We start from the raw sequence: 17,736 nt of genomic DNA, 5'->3' as shown, positions 1-17,736 counted from the left end.
TATTTTCGGTTGTCTATACAATTGCTGAACGGATAACAACGGAGCTTTCACAAGATACCCAAAGAAAACAGGTGTCACCAGAAATACAACAGAACTTTTGTTGTCACTTTAAACACAATCATAATCTACATCCTGTGACTCACAGGACAAAGCAACGCCCTTGAACTGCGAAACTCACGTAAGTACCGCTGCACTTTTTGTATCCATGCGATTCTACAAAGGAGCGATGTCCTGGGTAGGTTTTGTATGCACATTTTTGCTACACGAAGATTATCGGGAGCAGAACCGCGTAACGTAGCTTGCGTTTGCAAAATTACCCTCCTTTAGCAAGCGACCAGTTAAATAGTAAGAGATCGTAAATTTGAGTTACAGAACATCGTTGCAAACCTCGTAATTGAACGAATTCTAGATGATTGAATGGACAAAAAAATTACAAACAGATGTTGGAGGCTTCACCTTTCGTTTATTCAGCTAAGAATACAATATTTTTGTATGTTTTGGGCTGCTGAATGTGTACGGAGAATGTTTTCTTTTTTTGGAAGGTGTTGGGATGTGACTGACGAAACTTCTCCAGGTCAGGGGTCATACTTTCTGAAATGTACAAGTTCGGTGACTAACCTCGTCTAAAAGCAAAATGTGGGAGTTTATGAACAAACCATTTTCTTGTAACAAAATACCCCCGCTGTCCCTGAAGGCTAATGCCGTTATCCAAGACGGACGCACTGGGCAGCTAGGGAAGCCGCATGGAGTCACAAGTTTGAGACGCCCGAAAAAACGGTCGCTCGCTTCGTAGCTCATTTTACTCACCCGTCCCCGGCAAAGCGTCTACAAACAATCGACGGGCGAGTACCACTGAATGACGAACTAACCATGACGGAAGTGCGGTACTGTTTGTCTGAATATCTCCAGTCGTTAGAATAGAATTTGCGAGCTCTTCATGTATCTGATCACGGAAAAGTAGCCCTTAAAGGCGCCATGAAGACAAAATATAAGTGTGTGTTATTCGATAGATTTCGTGTTCTATAGTGCCGCCAGCGTTTGTACGGACGTAAACAATGCTTTATTCACTACGAAAATAATCAATTTAAGCTAAAAGTATGATTCTCACGCCAAATATCTGCTTCAACGACGTTTGCAATGACATCATATCCCTTTACGGCCCAGCGCACACAAACGCGTGGGTCAACAAATTCATTTACTTTGTGGCGCCTGTTTCGGTTTCGGTTTCACAGCCCTCGGTAGCCGCTGCGAACGCTTCCGAGACTTTATTGGTTTCGGTAGTTCACAGATTTTACCACTAGGAGGCGAGAAATCGCACATTAAAAACGGGGCCCCAGCCGGCGCGATCACGCTAGCCGCCTTCAAGATGAAAACTGATATTTCTTCTTGCTATTCTCGTATTTTCTGAATAACAAGCGTAAGACACGCTTTGCAGGACTTGGAAAAACACGATCGGCTAAAAAATACACCAGTTTCCTTCATGTGCTTTCCGTCATCGCGCTTGAAAAATTCACCCGCACATATGTGTTGGCTGGGCTTTCGTCGTTACGAAAATTTTGCTGAGCGGTATGGCTGGCGGGCTCGTGCACTGCAGCGCTAGCGATATATAATTTGTTCTTGCTTTATGAATGTCTCATTTATTCGCGATTTTGTGCTGACTCGTTGGTAATGTTTTCTTGCGCCTTAACCTTCAACATGCATTTGTTTCCGCGTGCTTTCAGTTTTTTACTTAAAACGGATACCAATCTTCATCACAAATCGTAAAAATTACAGGTCTGGGATGTAATGTTTCCTTTTTACCTGCTGCAGTGACAGTCAAGGATGTGTTAGCGGGTTATAGTTCCTTTTGAACTCTAGTGCCGACGATGCTGGGCTAGCATCACCACAACTGCCATTTATTGTCATAGTGCCACAACTTCCCCAGGGTGTCTGCCAGGTTGATTAGCCGTTTTATACAGCGTTGTCCCATACATCAGTGTGGGTGTGTGCTACTGGCGGCGAGCTTGATTCGACTTGCAGACAACATCCACGCCTGTGTAGTTTGAGACGTGGGCGTGGAAGCGTCGTCATCTACTGTCGTCATCTACAGATGTGCGCTGCAGCGCGGGCTGGCGTTGCACCGGGGAACTAATGGACAGGAATGTTGAACTAACGACCACTGAAGACGCCGACGCTGCATTGGGGTACGTGAAGAAGCTAGAAGTGGAAGCGGACGACGACGCTGGAACGCAGCTATAGGCGAGTGTGAGCTGCGGCAAATCTTGGGCGAGCAGTTCGGGTCTGTAGCACAATCCAGTATAAAACTAATTATATGATTTTTGGTGAAGTGCAACGCAAAATCATCAAGAGGATAATATGGTACTGTCGATGATCACACCTCAAGTAAAATTTCTAGACCTCGAAGTGCATGTCCAGCATGCTGGGGTAAATGGAACGTGCTTATGGCACTGCTTAAATTAGGCCCAGAAAGGTTTAGGTGGCTTCTCCTCGTACACTAAGTTAGCTGGGGGCACGTGCAAAAAGAACGCATAAATGTTCCCAAGAGGGAACGCTGCGACAAGCAAAAAAAATTGTTGTGGAGATACCGAGACCGCAGATAAGAATGCTTCACCTGAGCACCCTGAAGAGAACAAAGGCCACAAAATATAATCAGCCCCGATGGCTGCAATATGACACGTGGATACCGAGAAAAGAAAAAGGGAGATTTTTGTGCGTGTTGGTAACTGCAAAATCTGATAAAGGCACTTCGCAGTCATCTATCTCAAAGTGGGACCTTTGTCGCTAACGTTTGCAAAGCGGCGGTTGCGACTGGCAGAGCTGTTTAATGCAGGTCCAGCGCAAGAGGGAAGCAGGGCTGTAGCCAGGGGCTCGGTCATTACGTTTAAGGGGAGCACAAGCGAATAATAATTGGTAAATGTTCCTTTTCGGCATTGAGACCGTGTTCTACTTCACTCTAGTTCATTAGAAGCACATAAAACAATGCTATTTTCTCCCCTTCTGCGATGACAAAGAGGAAAGGAATCTGGCAGCCCGTCGATGTGGGCCGTGTCTAGCATTAGATTTTTTTTTTTGACATTGTAGAAGAGCTTTTGAATATAAAAAATAGGTTCAACTTGCCTACAGTCCTCATATCCAAGCGCCTTCACGCCAGCATCTCTTTATTTCATCTCGTTTAACTTTGTTGGGAGTATGCCTTTGCAACCCGATCAGGAAAGTCAACTGCTTTCTATTCGCCAAAACGTGATTCCTATCAATGGTGGCAGCTGCCCCTGGGGGTGATACTAAGACACAGCGAAGTCATACCACGCTTTACTAATTAGAATGGAATGACTCGAATGACAACTTGCTGTTGCTTAGAGCAAGCTTTTACCCGTGTTGTTTACTGCGATAATGTTGAATACCCTATCACATGAAAATGCGGCCTCCAGCCTTCGCGTGACCCCACCACGGCTCGAAGTATCACCGACAGCGCAGGAAGAGTAAAAACGCTGTATTCGAGCCCTAGCCCCCCAAAATGCGAGTCCAACACGCATTGCCTGCACCATCTTCGGCTCTTGGCTCCAGCAAATAAAAGGGAAACCTAGTGAATGCTTTGTGCCCTTCAATTTTGGAGCTTGTGTTAGAGTATGCATTGAGGCCTACAGGAGTAATTTCAGCCTACAGAAGTATCGAGACATGTTTACGTTAAAAGCGATTATGTTGGGGTGACAAGGGTGGAGAAGAAGCAAGCAAAGAATACGAAAAAAATCCCCCTCCGTGGGTGCTGCTAATAGACGTAGAAGACATCCAAAAAGGAAGTAATAATGATGCACAGAGAAAAAAACCACTATGACAATAATGAAATGACAAAATCACTCCGAAGGAATCCCACACTAGCATTTTCAGCATGGCAATTAAGAAAAAAGCAACGTGTATTGACTCTAATAACGCGAAGGATAACCACTGTGATATGGCGAGCTTTTCAGACATAGCAAAACGCAGAAGGAAAATACGCAAATGGAAAATGTTTACAAGGATAATAATAGAAAGACACAGTCCCCGCAGTTAAGGCCTGCATGAGTAATTTGAGAATGCTAATTAGAAAAGCAGCAAAGCAAGTGTACACCAATCAAGTACACGGGTTGCTATAAAGGCGATCAGAAAGGGGACAATGACCGTGGTAATGGAAAGAAAGTAGCACCATTGGGCACGTTTCTATATGAATTTCCGGTCTCTGCGGCGACGCGCTCCTCGGTGGCTCTCTTCAGTACTCATTAAAGCTTTCTCTCTTTCTCTCTATCTCATTGAGGTGGCCACCTCATCGGCAGTTGTGAAACGTGGTCGCCAGAAAAGTACGCCTGTACGGCTTAGAAAAAATGCAAGGAAACAAACAAGTCTGCCATGCGGGGAACGGGGCGGGTGCTCACCGCAGTAAAACCACCACCACCGGACGACACCAGCACGACGGTTCCGCCCTGCAGATTACACACCAGACATGTATACGTACCACAGCGAAGACAGTGTCGTCACAGACGAGGGCATAATCACGACACACCAACCATTAGACCTAAATAATCGCACAGCTTTTCGTACAATTTAATATTTTCGCAGTCCTGTAACTAGGGCTCCAGGTTTTCGGATTAATAAGAAAAAATCCCCAAAACACTCGCTGGTGAAATTTGGGAGAATTCGGATTTATTCGATAACCACTAATTTTAGAGCACACGCCCGCAAAAAAAAAAAAAAGTGGGTCGAAGTTCGGTCAACCGCATATGCGGGAAGTTGTCAGTAGCACTGGCCATTCCCACTTTCCGGCGATAACGTATGCGAATGGCCCCCTGTTCGTGTAAGTAGGCTTATTTTTGCCCTTTCAAGACGAGTACCGAGCTCTAAACCGAGGTTATATGCCCTGATTTGGTTGGACGCAAAAAAGCTTATGCGACATCAAGTGCAGCGACATGCCTCCTTTATCATTATTTTTGCATTTCTCGGTGCACAGCTACAATCTTGAATGCGAAATGAAAAAGGTGACAATGTCCTGCTCTTTACCCGAACGGCATGTCATTTTTTATACTGCGAATCGTAAATTGAAACGAGCGCGCTTGCATTAGCGATAAAAATCTCGTAAGTATGCTAGCGTGTATTACAACAAGCTTTGAGGTTTCAATACGAGAAATGTACATGATTCCTCCTTAACTATTCGTGCTTTTTTGCACAAATATGTGTGTCTGCCATTCAGGCATTTGAGACAATAAAAATTTGTTCCGGGTTTTCTGCCGTATTCGTGTCCATGTATCATTCCACCATTTATTTGGAGAACATGCATTTCAAAGAGTGGAAAAAAGTGCGAATTTCGGAGAAGTCGATATTTGGGAGATGATAAACTCTGAAAAACATCAAAATTCCACTAAAAAATAAACTCCGACAAAAACCCTCCCAAAATGCCGATTGCACGAAAGTTATAACTAGGCCAAATTTACTCTGAGCGTACAGTGCGTACCATCGAAACAGCTGTGAAATGACTGGTAGCCCAGGGAAAATGCGTAGTTAACTAGTTAAAAGCGTTGAAAATCGCTCCGTCGCAGGCGATGCCACAGCTGCTGGCGGACCAAGCTAGCAGCACCTCTCGGGACGCGTTCGCACTGCCCCGGTCGCCTTATCTGATAAGTATAATCGTAGCTCCGCGGAGACTGAGCGTAAGAGTTTCCAAAGGGTAGGGCTGGGCTATACAATAGCGCTGCTTACATTTTGGCCAGCAGCCGTCAGAATCCAGCAACGGACACACCCGCCGCTTTTGGAATCGACGGAACTACGCGCTTCACGGGAGGCATAGTGTTGCCCGCCCATTTGGTTTCTCGCGGCGTGCTTATGCAGTACGAGACACTACAAAGCCATAAAAGAATGTTTCCTAAGGACATAGGAAGAATATCCGTAGTGTGAATCTCTTGGCGAATTATTGTTTTGTAAAAAAAATGGCGCAGCTTGCACTAGTGTTACAAGTCTGTCGATGCACTAGAGCCGGTGGCACTTTCGCTTGGTCGGAGGCCCAGTTGTCACACCTCACATCGATTTACGGACTTGCCATTGAAAGTTCTCCATGACCGGCAGGCCCGGGTCATTTTGTCCGCAGGCTTTTACATCTTTCCCCTAAATGAACCGCGTTAGCATGTGTATAGAAACCGCAGCAACCGGCTTCGCGAACTCAAGATCTGTAGAGCGAGCTGTTCTGTGCTCCCCACTTTAAGCGCCAATTGGAGTGAAAAGGCGAGAAAGAATACCAAGCGCGCGTACCAATAAAATTTGCTGTGTGCTAACCAACGCTATGTGGTATACATAAACTAGCAGTGGAGTTTTCACGACCATGTGATGTCGTTTATGTGGCCATGTTCATCTCGGCACGCCTGTACAATCGATTCAGTTCCCTTTCACCGCAGGTCTGGTTTCATGATGCGCTCCTCCTGTCCCCCCTTAAATCAGTACCTAGTAATTTCTTTCTACCGCTTCGCGGCATACTGGATGGTGGGGGGGGGGGGGGGTCAATGTAGAGGTTTCCTTAGTTCGTCGTCTTTAAATACGCGAAACTCCGTTTTCCGCTATGTTCATTCATTAATATTGAAATTTGTTCGGACCACCCAAAAATTTGTTTGTTACCGACATTGGATATTACAATGTAAACGAGCTTGAATATCATTATTATTTTTTTATAATAATATTGTAGCCTCGCAGCCTCGTACTGTAGCCATTGTAGCCTCGAGCAGTTTGAACCGCTCCAATCAGAACTCTCGCTGGCCGAAATTTGAAATCCGACTAATGGAGGCGAAGCGGTGGCGTCAGCCGAGCCTCCCCGACGGAGAAGGGAAAGCGACGCCGTCGCCGTCTCAGCGAAGCCGCCTCCAAGCAAGCAGCGGCATGTCGGTTGCCGATAGCTCACTCAATGCATGATTCGGCAAAGCCGCCACAGCGGAACAGCAGAGGCGACTCTGCGCAAACTTGCATCGCTGCGCAGCGATGCAAATTTGGGCCTGTCGACCGCGAGCGCTTTGGTCTGGTTTAGACGAGGCGTGAATCGGTCCCGCTGTCGGCGCGTCGCCCCGTGCAACGAATTTGAGCCGGCCGCTCTGGCACAACAGACCGGACAAGGCAACAGCCAATAAAAAAATAGGCACTGAACCGGTAGTGCTTTTCTTTTTTTTACATAATGGTAGTTCCCCAAGAGATTCACACCCAAGATCTAGTACTTCCTGTATCCTTGCGGCATATATTGCTGTCACTTTGTATTGTGTTGTATCGCAAAAGCACGCCGCGGGAAAGCGGATTGGTAGGAAACACTATGCCTCCCGTGAAGTGCAGCTAGGCACTTTTTTCCTCCTGCCTGTCTCGGGCAAACTAAATTTGTTCGCTCGCACACTACGAGCGCCCGTCGTTTCCACGAATCCAGCAGCGGCGGGTTCATTCGCCACTGAAGGCTGAGCGCGGCAGTATAACCAGCGCCATGGTATAGGCTAGCGCTGGAAGCTGTTACGCCAAGTATAACACGCCAGCAGAGCGATGATTAAACCTATCAGATAGGGCGGGGGGAGGGGGGGGGGGGTGCGACGGAGGCCACTGCTAAAGTACACCCACAACGCCGCTCCTTAGTTCCGAACGGCGCTCCTACGCGGCGCAGCGACGCAATGCTGCCACCACTCCCGTGCTCTGTTTACATCTTCGAGGACCTGTATGTGTCTACGAATGCTGGGTTTCACCGTTTTGCGCAAGTATGTACTAACAGGCCCTGCACCAAGCTCTTCTTGAGGTGTCTAGTGAACGGAAGTACCGTAGCTACAAAAGATTTTGCGTAACAAATTCAAGTACCACATGTTTTAAAGATGTTTATTTCCTGAAAATCCGCAGGCAAAGCGCATATATGGTGCCGCGCCGAATCCTAAGAGCGCTCCCCTTGGACTTCGCATAAACCTCAGATCCAATATCGACCTCACTGAACCTCAGACTAGTAAGCTGAGGCTGAGGTGAAATCCTCTTCGTGGACCTCAACTACAATTGAACTCGTGTGATTTAGGCCTGTTTCAGGTTTACGTCGACAGTTTGAGGTCGAGACCTTGTGATTAAATTTTTTATACATGACAGCTAAGGCTTAACAGTCGTCTAGACGGACGTCTTCCAGTTCAGGTATTTCCGTTTGACAGTGTCTTACTGTCCGGTAAGTTGGTTTCCCCTCGCAATAAAACTCTGACCAACTTTCTTGACTCGATCGCAGAAAGATATGACGAATTCGCCCTGAGTCTCGTAGTTTCCCATTGCGTAGCCAGCCATGTTGTTGCTGAAGACTTTTAAAAGTGTCCGCAAAGCCTTTTGCGTTGCCCTGTCGTAGGCATCTTTCGTGACTGTCTTGACGTTGGTGAAGGTGCGTCCAGCCATATCCTTCAACTTCTTTCCGACTCTCTTGACGACTTCCGCGGTTTTATTGTAGAGATGTTTCACAAAGTACTCATCATTCTGAAACAAAAAAAGTAAAACGTTCACAGGACTTCAGTACAGATAATAACGCACGGGCAACAAGTAGAAAAAGCCCACTGTATCCCGGGCCAAAAAAAAAAAGAATTGGGCCCGTCTCCCCGCGAGGGGGACTCGAGTAAATGCGTCGCATAGGGGGTGGGTGTATTGCGTTAACGTTTAGTGTTTAGGGAGTTGGTGGTAGTGAATGCGTTGTATAAGCAGCTTCTTGGCGTAGTTTGAATGAGTCAAGGATATAAGGCGCGTTCGTAGCCTTTGAATCTGTGTCGGCTTTGTGGCGCAGTGGGTAGAGCACCCTGTGCCTTGCGTTCCGCCCGCAGGGTCGTAGGATCGAAACCAGGCGCCGATAAGTATTATTTTTTGATATAGTGTAGGGGGAGGGGTGCGGACCTGTTGTTGAGAGCGAGGAGGGTAGCGTGATGCGGGAGAGGAGGAGTGGGGGAGAGGGCGCACCTGCGCGCTGAGCTGTTGCGGACGGACGGCGGACGCTACATGTGAGTTAAAGAAATGCTCTGCATTTAAAAACTTTGAAACGATTCACTTTGTTTAGAGATCGAGTTGTCCAATATAACGAGATTACGATAAGTGAGCCACGGTGTTTCACTTCAGGACGGAAGAAAATGTTCTTTAGTGAACTGTTTTTTTTTTAACTAATTCGTTAAGCTGTCCACCGTTATACCTTGCTTCTTACCCCACTTTTGAGTTCCTCATCCAGGTCTATTTCTCGGGCCGTTTCAACGAGAAGGCGCCCAACCAGGATAGCTTCTTCACCAATTCGCTTGGACTCGTTTTCAACAACCACCTCAAACGATGGCTCCTCCTCTGCTGGTATAACGTTGGCTGTACCTGTAAATAGAAGCCAGAGCAAACATTGTCAACGTACTGAGGTTTCTGCGATCATCGGATCGTCTCACAACACAATTTCACGACAGCCCCATCACAGAAGGAAACTTTTCTTTTAGGCCAGAAGCTAACTGAGGGATGTAAAAGGCTTGGATCTATTTCCTAACTGAAAAATTTATGTTTGAGCGAGGTGGAGGTTCAGGGAGATGTTTAATTGATCCAGTGATCACAGGAAATAATTTTCAGTCTGGGCACTTTTCTATCTCGTTGTAGCCTCTATTTGTTTACTGGGAAGTCAAATATGCATTTTAAACACCAGGCTTCATGCCAATGTCGTCTAGTTGGCGATATTTGCTAACTAGGCGACATTTTTTAGGTTACCGTAAATCAGATGTTCTTTAAACTATTTTACGCCTGCAATTGGTAGCATTAGGTTTTATTTATTTTGAGTTTTTTCCCAGGTTGATAAGGTAAAAGGCAGACATTTCGAGTAGGCAGAAAGTGAAACGGTTCAAATATCACGTGGCCTGCAAAATTAGTCAGACTACACAATTTACCAACACGTTTATTATGAACGTGAAAATTATCAATTATTAGCAAAGTAGTGCTCTGAATATTCGCCCGGGGGTAGCGTTTTTCCCTAAATCGTAGAGTACCTGAGTGAAAACATTTTCATCTGCTGTGGTTATGAGCTGTCTATTTGAGTCGTATGGTTGCGGAAAACGAACCCAAAAACACGTTTTCCCGCCGAACTTTATACCCGAAGAGAAATTTAAAGAGTTTGGTGTCGCTCCGCTGTCGCCCTCTGGAAGCAAAAAGCGAAACGATGTACGAGGGGCCGTGGGTTGAGTGCGTATGGAGGAACAATGGGGAGTAGGTGTCCCCGCCATTGCGTCATATACAGAGTGTATCCTATTTCGGCCTACGCTCAAAAAAATCTTTAAGTAAGGCGCATTCGTGACCTGGTGGCGACTGGAATAGAGATGACTAAGAGAATAATATTTCAGTGGATTCCCGGAAAAACTGGGACACGTGCAAATTATCGAGCCAACCACTTTGCAGCAGCACCTCACCCACAGTTCACGTGTAACATCACTCATTTTACGAAAGGTGAGGTGAGGCATTATCTGAGACAAGTGAGGACACAAATCACTCTGAAAACTGGGCTGCCAGATAAATACCGCTCATCTACATTGTACCAATTGTGGACCCGTCCCTTGCATACCCATCCGTATCTCATCTTGCTCGTTCCGCGGACACCGCCTCCGTCTTCCCGTAGTTTGCACCAAAAAATTCCTATACCGTGTTCGTTTCGCAGACAACACCTGCTGCACTTATGAACATCAGTCTAATTACGTGCGTCACGTACTACTCCAATGTCCCTTTATGCTACCGAGCGGGGGAAAAACAGAGCGATAAGCCGGACCTGTTATGTGGGACACCGCTATATATGCGAAAGCTATTACGGCCGTGGGACGACCTTCAAGGTCATAACAAAGCATTCCGTGTCATAAGAGATTACTTTGAAGCAACGCAGATAGGCCAACATTACTAAATACAAGTACATTCTCCTGGGCGCGTGTAACAAAATACATGAGAATTATTTGGGTATAGCTTTCATCGTGGCAATTTTGTGGAGTTTTCATATACGAGCATATAGGTTTGCTGAATGACGTTCCCGTGCTTATTGGTGCATAGAAACGTTTGTCCGATAGCGCTATTTAAATGCATATTTTACACATAGCATATTTTTTACTCAGTGCGCCTGGAATCTTCCAAATTTCGTTAGCTCTAATGTGATGTGTGTGGTCTTGTGGTTTACTCAGGTGTACTTTCTAATAAATCAATGTATATCTCTTTCTCTGTCGGTCTGTACAAACTGTGCCCCCCCCCCTCACTTCCTTAATTGCACACAGAGTGCAAAAACGTTGCGTTAAAATTTATTAGACAGGCGCTGGTTAACAGCGTTATCAGAAGCCGTCTTGTGCAACACAAAATTAGTTTGGTAATTGGGAACATCTAGAATGTACACATTACGCATAATGCAGAAAATATTCACCATCCGCCAGAAATTATTCGCTTACAGAGTAATCTACGCTGAAAATCTATGTTATTTCTGAATATTTCGCTCCCACATATTGCAAACACTACGGCATTGCCTCAGTGAACGCAAACTATACGTGTCAATATTCTAATAATCGTAATGGTGCCGCTGTCATTGTTCTGGCTTGTGGAGAATTTGCACTATCAGCGAGCACCTACTAGAATCCGGAACCCCGGCCGCGGCGGCCGCTTTTCTGATGGAGGCGAAAAGCAAAAACACCCGTGTGTACGAGATTTGGGCGCACGATAAAGATCCCCAGGTGGTCCAAATTAATCCGGAGCCCTCCACTACGGCGCGCCTCATCGCCTGCGTTGCGTCGGCGCGTTAAACCCCACAATCAATCAATCAATTACTAGAATCCGGAACACTTAAAACGCCGTGAAAGACGCAGACAAAACTTTTGACAGAAATTTTTGTTCTTCAGCCTTATCCTCCCTCCTAAATATTGTCACCTAACGCTTACTCCGCGTGGCTCCCGTTGTACGAATTTGTTATGCAATAAATCTTCACTAAAACGTACAAAATAAATGAAGATAAAAATACAATGACAATATGCTGGATGTTAGGACGAGGGCATGTGTGAGGTTTAATGAAGGTCATTTGAGTTTTAGGGGACCCGCAGCGGTGGCTCAGTGGCTAAGGCGTTGCGCTGCTGAGCACGAGGTCGCGGGTTCGATTCCCGGCCGCGGCGGCCGCTTTTCTGATGGAGGCGAAAAGCAAAAACGCCCGTGTGTACGAGATTTCGGCGCACGATAAAGATCCCCAGGTGGTCAAAATTAATCCGGAGCCCTCCACTACGGCGCGCCTCATCGCCTGCGTTGCGTCGGTGCGTTAAACCCCACAATCAAGATCAAGATCAAGAATTTTAGGGGAGCTCTTTCGTGTTGAAATGATATTGAGGTGAAATTGTCCAAGCGGACTACAAAATAAATTTCAGTGAAAGAGCGAGAAACTCAACAGACCTTGAAATGAATATAAAATTGGAGGCGGGGGTTCATAGTCTCAAATATAAGAATAAGGCGTCCTGCTCTGAAGCACCTGAACAATTTCATATTCTGTGTAGTACCGAGTTTCAACAAGGTTCACATTATAAATGCATTGTTTAGAACAACCTAAAGGGAAAAAAATACAGCGGTCAAACTTATTATATTATTCTATGTTAATTTTGAAGACACCCTAATATTAGTATTCCGAATTTCATTTTTGGGCGCTGCAAACGAACCATCAGGATAAGACAGTCAAAGACGCATGTAAACAAAACCAGGCTTTGTGCGACTTTACGAATTGTGAGTATGAGGTTAAGATATGTACGTTTACGAATATTTTTGGTTTTCAATATGCATCCCCACAGCGCTGGCTCCGTGTCCAAGTTACGAATATTGTTGGTTTTCAAGGCTCAGTGGCTAAGTAGTTGTGCTGCTGAGCGCAAGGACACGGGCTTGATTCCCGCATGCGGGGGACGCGTTTTAGATGATGGTGAAAAGCAAGTGTCGAGATTTCGGGGCACGTTAAAGATACCTAGGTGGTAAAGATCAATCCGCAGCCTTCCACTACGGCGCACCTCATACCCCAGGCGTCATTTGGGCGCGTTACAGGGGCCATACAGAAAAAACACAATTTTGGTTCACTCGAAAGATTGCCTCGTGATAATCATACTGATGCCACTTTTAGCGTAAACTTCGCTCAGATAAGCTACGTAACTAGGAAAACAGGGAATGGCCATGCGATCAACTAGCTCATTTCCCGAAACAACCTATGGTGTCATATACCCTGATTTGCGATTGGCGGAGGGCCGGCAAAGCAAACTCAAATTAAGCAGGGTTTGTAATCTTGCACAACCAAATATTCGCGCTTAAATGTTGCATACAGCACTAAGAATGGTGGGGTAAACAATGAAAGCTACGAAAAGGCATGTGAAAAAAGAAGTAACGATGGACCCTGCTGTTGGTACAAGGCGCACTAAGCTTGTTTTAGCTGCACAGCAGTCCACTGCTTTGGAGTTGTATTACACGAAACTGGCCGATTGGCCAAAGCGATGTTGTATTACGGGACCCTGTTTGCCGAGCATACCACATCCTTCACGAAACAATTTTTTCTCCCGTAATAAAACCAGCCAGGTTCCAATGCGGTCAAAAACAAAGCAGCGGCGGACAACGGTCTGCGGCTGAGTATAGTAGCGCTATCTGGGAGGACTGACGGTAGGCAAGGCTGCATAGCCTAGTGACGCACAGGAAATTTGTTTGAATACCCGCCCTTGTGTCTTCATGGCAGGCGTCACGAAAACACACAATTCGGCGGTAGAATCAACATTTTATTTTAAAGTGATTATTTCTCAGTGAATACGGCATCGTTTGCTTCCGGACAAGCTCTGGGGGCACCGTAAAAAACGAAATCTTTCGAATAAAACAAACTTGTATTTGCCTGCATCGCGTCTTTAAACACGTATAATTTTATTTTGTAGATGTATATTAACATGCATCCGCATTACACGCAAGCAAGCGTACGCAAACCTCAAGATTCCGGGTACAAGTAGTTCATTTAAACAAAAACTTCTCATTTCTAAATAATAAACCACTATCATTCTTCGCTAGACGGCCAGTTTTCTTTACTGCTGGCTTTTGTTAGTGTGCCAGCAGTGAGAAAAAAGCAAAGTAGAGGGAAAGGGGGGAAAGGTGGCCTCCATTTTGACATGAATTAGATTGAGCCGTCTATAAGCATCTCGCTTTCCACGAAAACAGCCTGGGATAGCAGGGAATGAACTTGCACCGCTACTTCCCCTACTAAACTCTTGATAAATTTCTACCTTCGCGAATACTTTGAGGCGCTCCTCAAAGTATTGAGTATGTTCAACCAACTAGCCCTCGTCAGCCTTTTGTTAGTCAACATTTATACCTTCCCAAAAACCTTTATATACGGTTTGAATATCCAGTTTAATATCCACTGAAATAACCGCCAGCCACAGAAATAAAATGGTCATACTGGTATAACTACTGCGCAAAAGGGAACGTGTGGCTGTTTTTCGAAGAAAAAAGGACAAAAAGACAAGGTGTTGGGCAAGTTAGTGCATTATGACCGAAAATAAGAGCGCGACTCAGACAACGCCACACGTAAGAACAACGTCCCGTGGCTCTTCCTTGTGTCGTTGTCTGAGCCGTGATCTTATTTTCTGTTTTTCAAAGTTAACCTTCTACAACTTTCGCGTTTGATTAGTTCTGGCGCTATTCACTCCTAACATAATTCTTAACTGCCAGAAGCCTTTTTGCAAATTTTTGTTTCGTACAACGCGGCGTAGCCTACAACAAAACAAGATGGCCGTGTATCTCCTCACTTCACGGTAAATGTCGTCAAAAGACGATAGTCTTTGCCACCTCTGCCACGTAAATTCATCTCCTCTCTCCAACGCCCACCTCTGAAGTTCTTCCCCTTCTTTCAATCCTCCCATGATAAACACGGTGGACGTTTTCTAAAGCCAATTCAATTTTCTTGCTTTCCTCTGCTCGCTCCATCTTCTGGAACCTTCTGCTGCAGTCGAACTTCGAACACTGCCAGGATGTCCAAGCTCGTGCAAGCTCGTTTTGTATTTTTGGGTCAAAATATTTTTTTCAACGCGTACTTGTTATTTGCGGTTGCAAATATCAACCATATTTCCCATCAAAGGAACAATGCGAGTACCTTAAATAAACCCCGTGGTTTCTTTTAAAGCGAAATCTTCCATAGCGGGACCGATCGCGTTCGGTAGAAAGAAGACATGCATTTTCCCATATTGTTTGGTCGACCAAAAAGCTCAATAAGATTTCTGGACACACGTCGTGCGCGTGCAACTGGGCTTCCATTTTGTCAAAATGGTAACGGGAAAATCGCGAAAAAAGGAACGGTTCTGGATAAGGCAATACATATGTCGATCATGAGCAAGAAATGCTATAGTATACTTTTATGTCAAACACCTCGATGGCTACACATTTAGACCATTCGTACATGCGTTTGCTTACTACGCGAAAAATCGCCCCATGGGTCCCTTCTTCGCGTGCGATTTGGCTCTCTGAAGGTTTGGCGGATGATCAGCAAAAGTTGGATGCAGTTGTAGCTTTCGCGCTTCAGTCAACGTTCTTTAGGAAGAGATGGTAAATTTTTATTTTTGCTCAGCAGCGTTTCCAAGTACGAAGTGCGCACCAGATTTAGTTGTTTGTAAAAGATTTCGATATAGAAACTTCTCATTCAAGAATTTTTTAAACTTTTAACCGAATGGCTGAATCGAGGGCTAGACAGGCAGGAAGACAAAACGTTTTTTGGGTTAGGTAGCCCAAGAAAAACTGTCGTGTATAAAAGGACTCACATGCTGCTCCGATGAAGGCGAGGACACAGGCCGCTCCGATAAGGTGCCTCATGGTGCCTGTTTAAAGAGAACGCATGCGGCACACGCTACAAGACGGCAACGAGAAAGACACGCATTCATCTAGTCTTAACCGCGGTATAATGAGTGCAATCTGCAGTAACTCGTGAAACTGGCTATACTACAGGAATACGAAATGCCAAAAGAGATGTGCGAAACGACATTACCTTTTACTAAAAAGACATTACCCTTTGCGAAATGTGCAAAATGACATTACCCATGTTTACTGTTTAGTCCCCTCAACGAGACGACCTTCAAAGGTTCAAAGATTCTTTATTTCTTCAGAAGTACGAGGAAGCAGGCTGGGACTAAAGGATACAAATCCTGGCAGAGGCCCCAGCCCCCTTTGGCAGAGTACAATGAAGAAGAAAAATCAAACAATCTGTAATTCTAGGGGCTAGTTGCTTAGCGCCGATACTATCGCAATTTACCTACGTTGTTAGTCATTTTATGACATTTTTAATCAGACAAATAGGAAAGGAAACGAACGTCTGAATACTTTGCCCTTCAAAGGAAATCCGAAAGCTCTTATTTTTCGGAAACATACGAAGTCGGAAGCGGTCGTTTACTTAATTTCTTTTAAGCATTTTGGTGTTTCCAGTGCAAACGAACAAATTGTTTCCGACCTGCAGCCATCACTGCATGTTTTTTATCAAGACTATGCCTAACGCAACATATTTTTAAAGAATCGAATAGAGCTTTAACATGTGCGACGACTCACCTGTACACGCACAAAGCAGGTACCGATGCGCTGGCAGACTTGTGGCTGGACTCGCATATCGTCGCCCTTTTATCGGGAATGAAGCACTTCGAAAGCTGTTTTATTGTTCATACCACTGATAGAATTGATAAATGCAACACCTTCACAAGATACGCGAAACAATTAGGTCAGCTTCGGAATCACTACTAAGCATTTTTAACTTATCAGAAATATATCTGATATCACCTGACGCGTTAGCGGTAACGAGGCCCTTTCAAGAGGGCAACCCACACCTAGCAGCTGGGTTTGCAGCTCTATCACAATAATGGGCTTTATGTTTCAACCAAGAAGCGGAATACTTGTTGTAATATTTCAAAAAATATTTTTCGGCTGATTGCTCCCACATCTTTGATATGCTGCTTTCTATCCACAGTATGCTTGCAAAACAGGTAGTACGATATTTACGGCTACTCCACGTTAATACAAAATAAGCAAATGAAGAGAAGGAGAGACAAAGGAGTCGGTAGGTTTTCCCCGAACCTATAACCTGACAATATGTTCTCGCTGCAGGGGTAATGTTATGTGTAACATTATCGTTTGTTAGTAAATCTTTAAACGGTAGCGCTTTCAGAAACAGGGAGCCATATAGCGCGAAACATAAAACCTATAGTACTCTTTTGAATGCTGTGCTCCCAAATAACAATTTCTGAGAGTCTAGAGATGATAAAAAACTTCAATTCAGTATCAATCAATGTTTTTTTTTTATTTCTTGCTAGGAGTCGGCCAGCATGCCTTCGGACCCGGCGGCTGCCTAAGCTTGATTGATTATCTTCTGCTAAGCTTCTAGGTCTGAGCTCAGAATCAGAGCCTCCCAGGTGTCTACGATGTGTGTGCCATCTGATATATGCGGGCACGTTCATATCATGTGGACCATGCTTGCCAGGCTTTCCCGATGTTTGCATTTAGGTTGAAATTGACCTTGGTAGAGTTTATTAAAGAGTAGCGAATTCAGGTAGATTAAAACCTGTAATTTTCGTCCGACTGCCTCTTCCTTTCTGCTGAGTTTCCGGTACGCGTCTGGGTGTTCTTTCCGCGTTAATCTATAGCATTGTGCTAATTCTCGGTTAGGCAGCATCGGTAAGTGAAGGTTTCGGCTCACCAATGAACACTGAATGCGTCGTTCCGCGATGCGTAATAGCAAAGTCA

General features: G+C 45.2%; 1 protein-coding gene across 2 annotated transcripts; it reads right to left on the bottom strand.

Moving 5' to 3' along the window:
• Positions 1-7,833: 7,833 nt before the first annotated feature.
• On the bottom strand, positions 7,834-16,647 carry LOC144169465 (uncharacterized). 2 transcript variants are annotated; one of them, XM_077698646.1, is made up of 4 exons: positions 16,552-16,647; positions 15,774-15,830; positions 9,173-9,339; positions 7,834-8,475 (listed from the first exon to the last, which is right to left on the bottom strand). In XM_077698646.1, exons 2-4 carry the CDS (start codon positions 15,823-15,825, stop codon positions 8,170-8,172), a joined length of 525 nt encoding a protein of 174 aa, XP_077554772.1. In that variant the 5' UTR covers positions 15,826-15,830; positions 16,552-16,647; the 3' UTR covers positions 7,834-8,169. The 2 variants fall into 2 exon arrangements, with proteins under 2 accessions (XP_077554772.1, XP_077554773.1); XM_077698647.1 differs by having other exon boundaries at positions 9,185-9,339.
• Positions 16,648-17,736: the final 1,089 nt, after the last annotated feature.

Source organism: Haemaphysalis longicornis, unplaced genomic scaffold, assembly GCF_048455015.1.
Source record: "Haemaphysalis longicornis isolate Haplotype H1 unplaced genomic scaffold, Haemaphysalis longicornis Haplotype H1 scaffold_2, whole genome shotgun sequence".
Classification (NCBI taxonomy): Eukaryota; Metazoa; Arthropoda; class Arachnida; order Ixodida; family Ixodidae; genus Haemaphysalis; species Haemaphysalis longicornis.
Note: the sequence above shows the minus strand (reverse complement) of the source record. Positions and strands in the feature narration are given on the sequence as shown.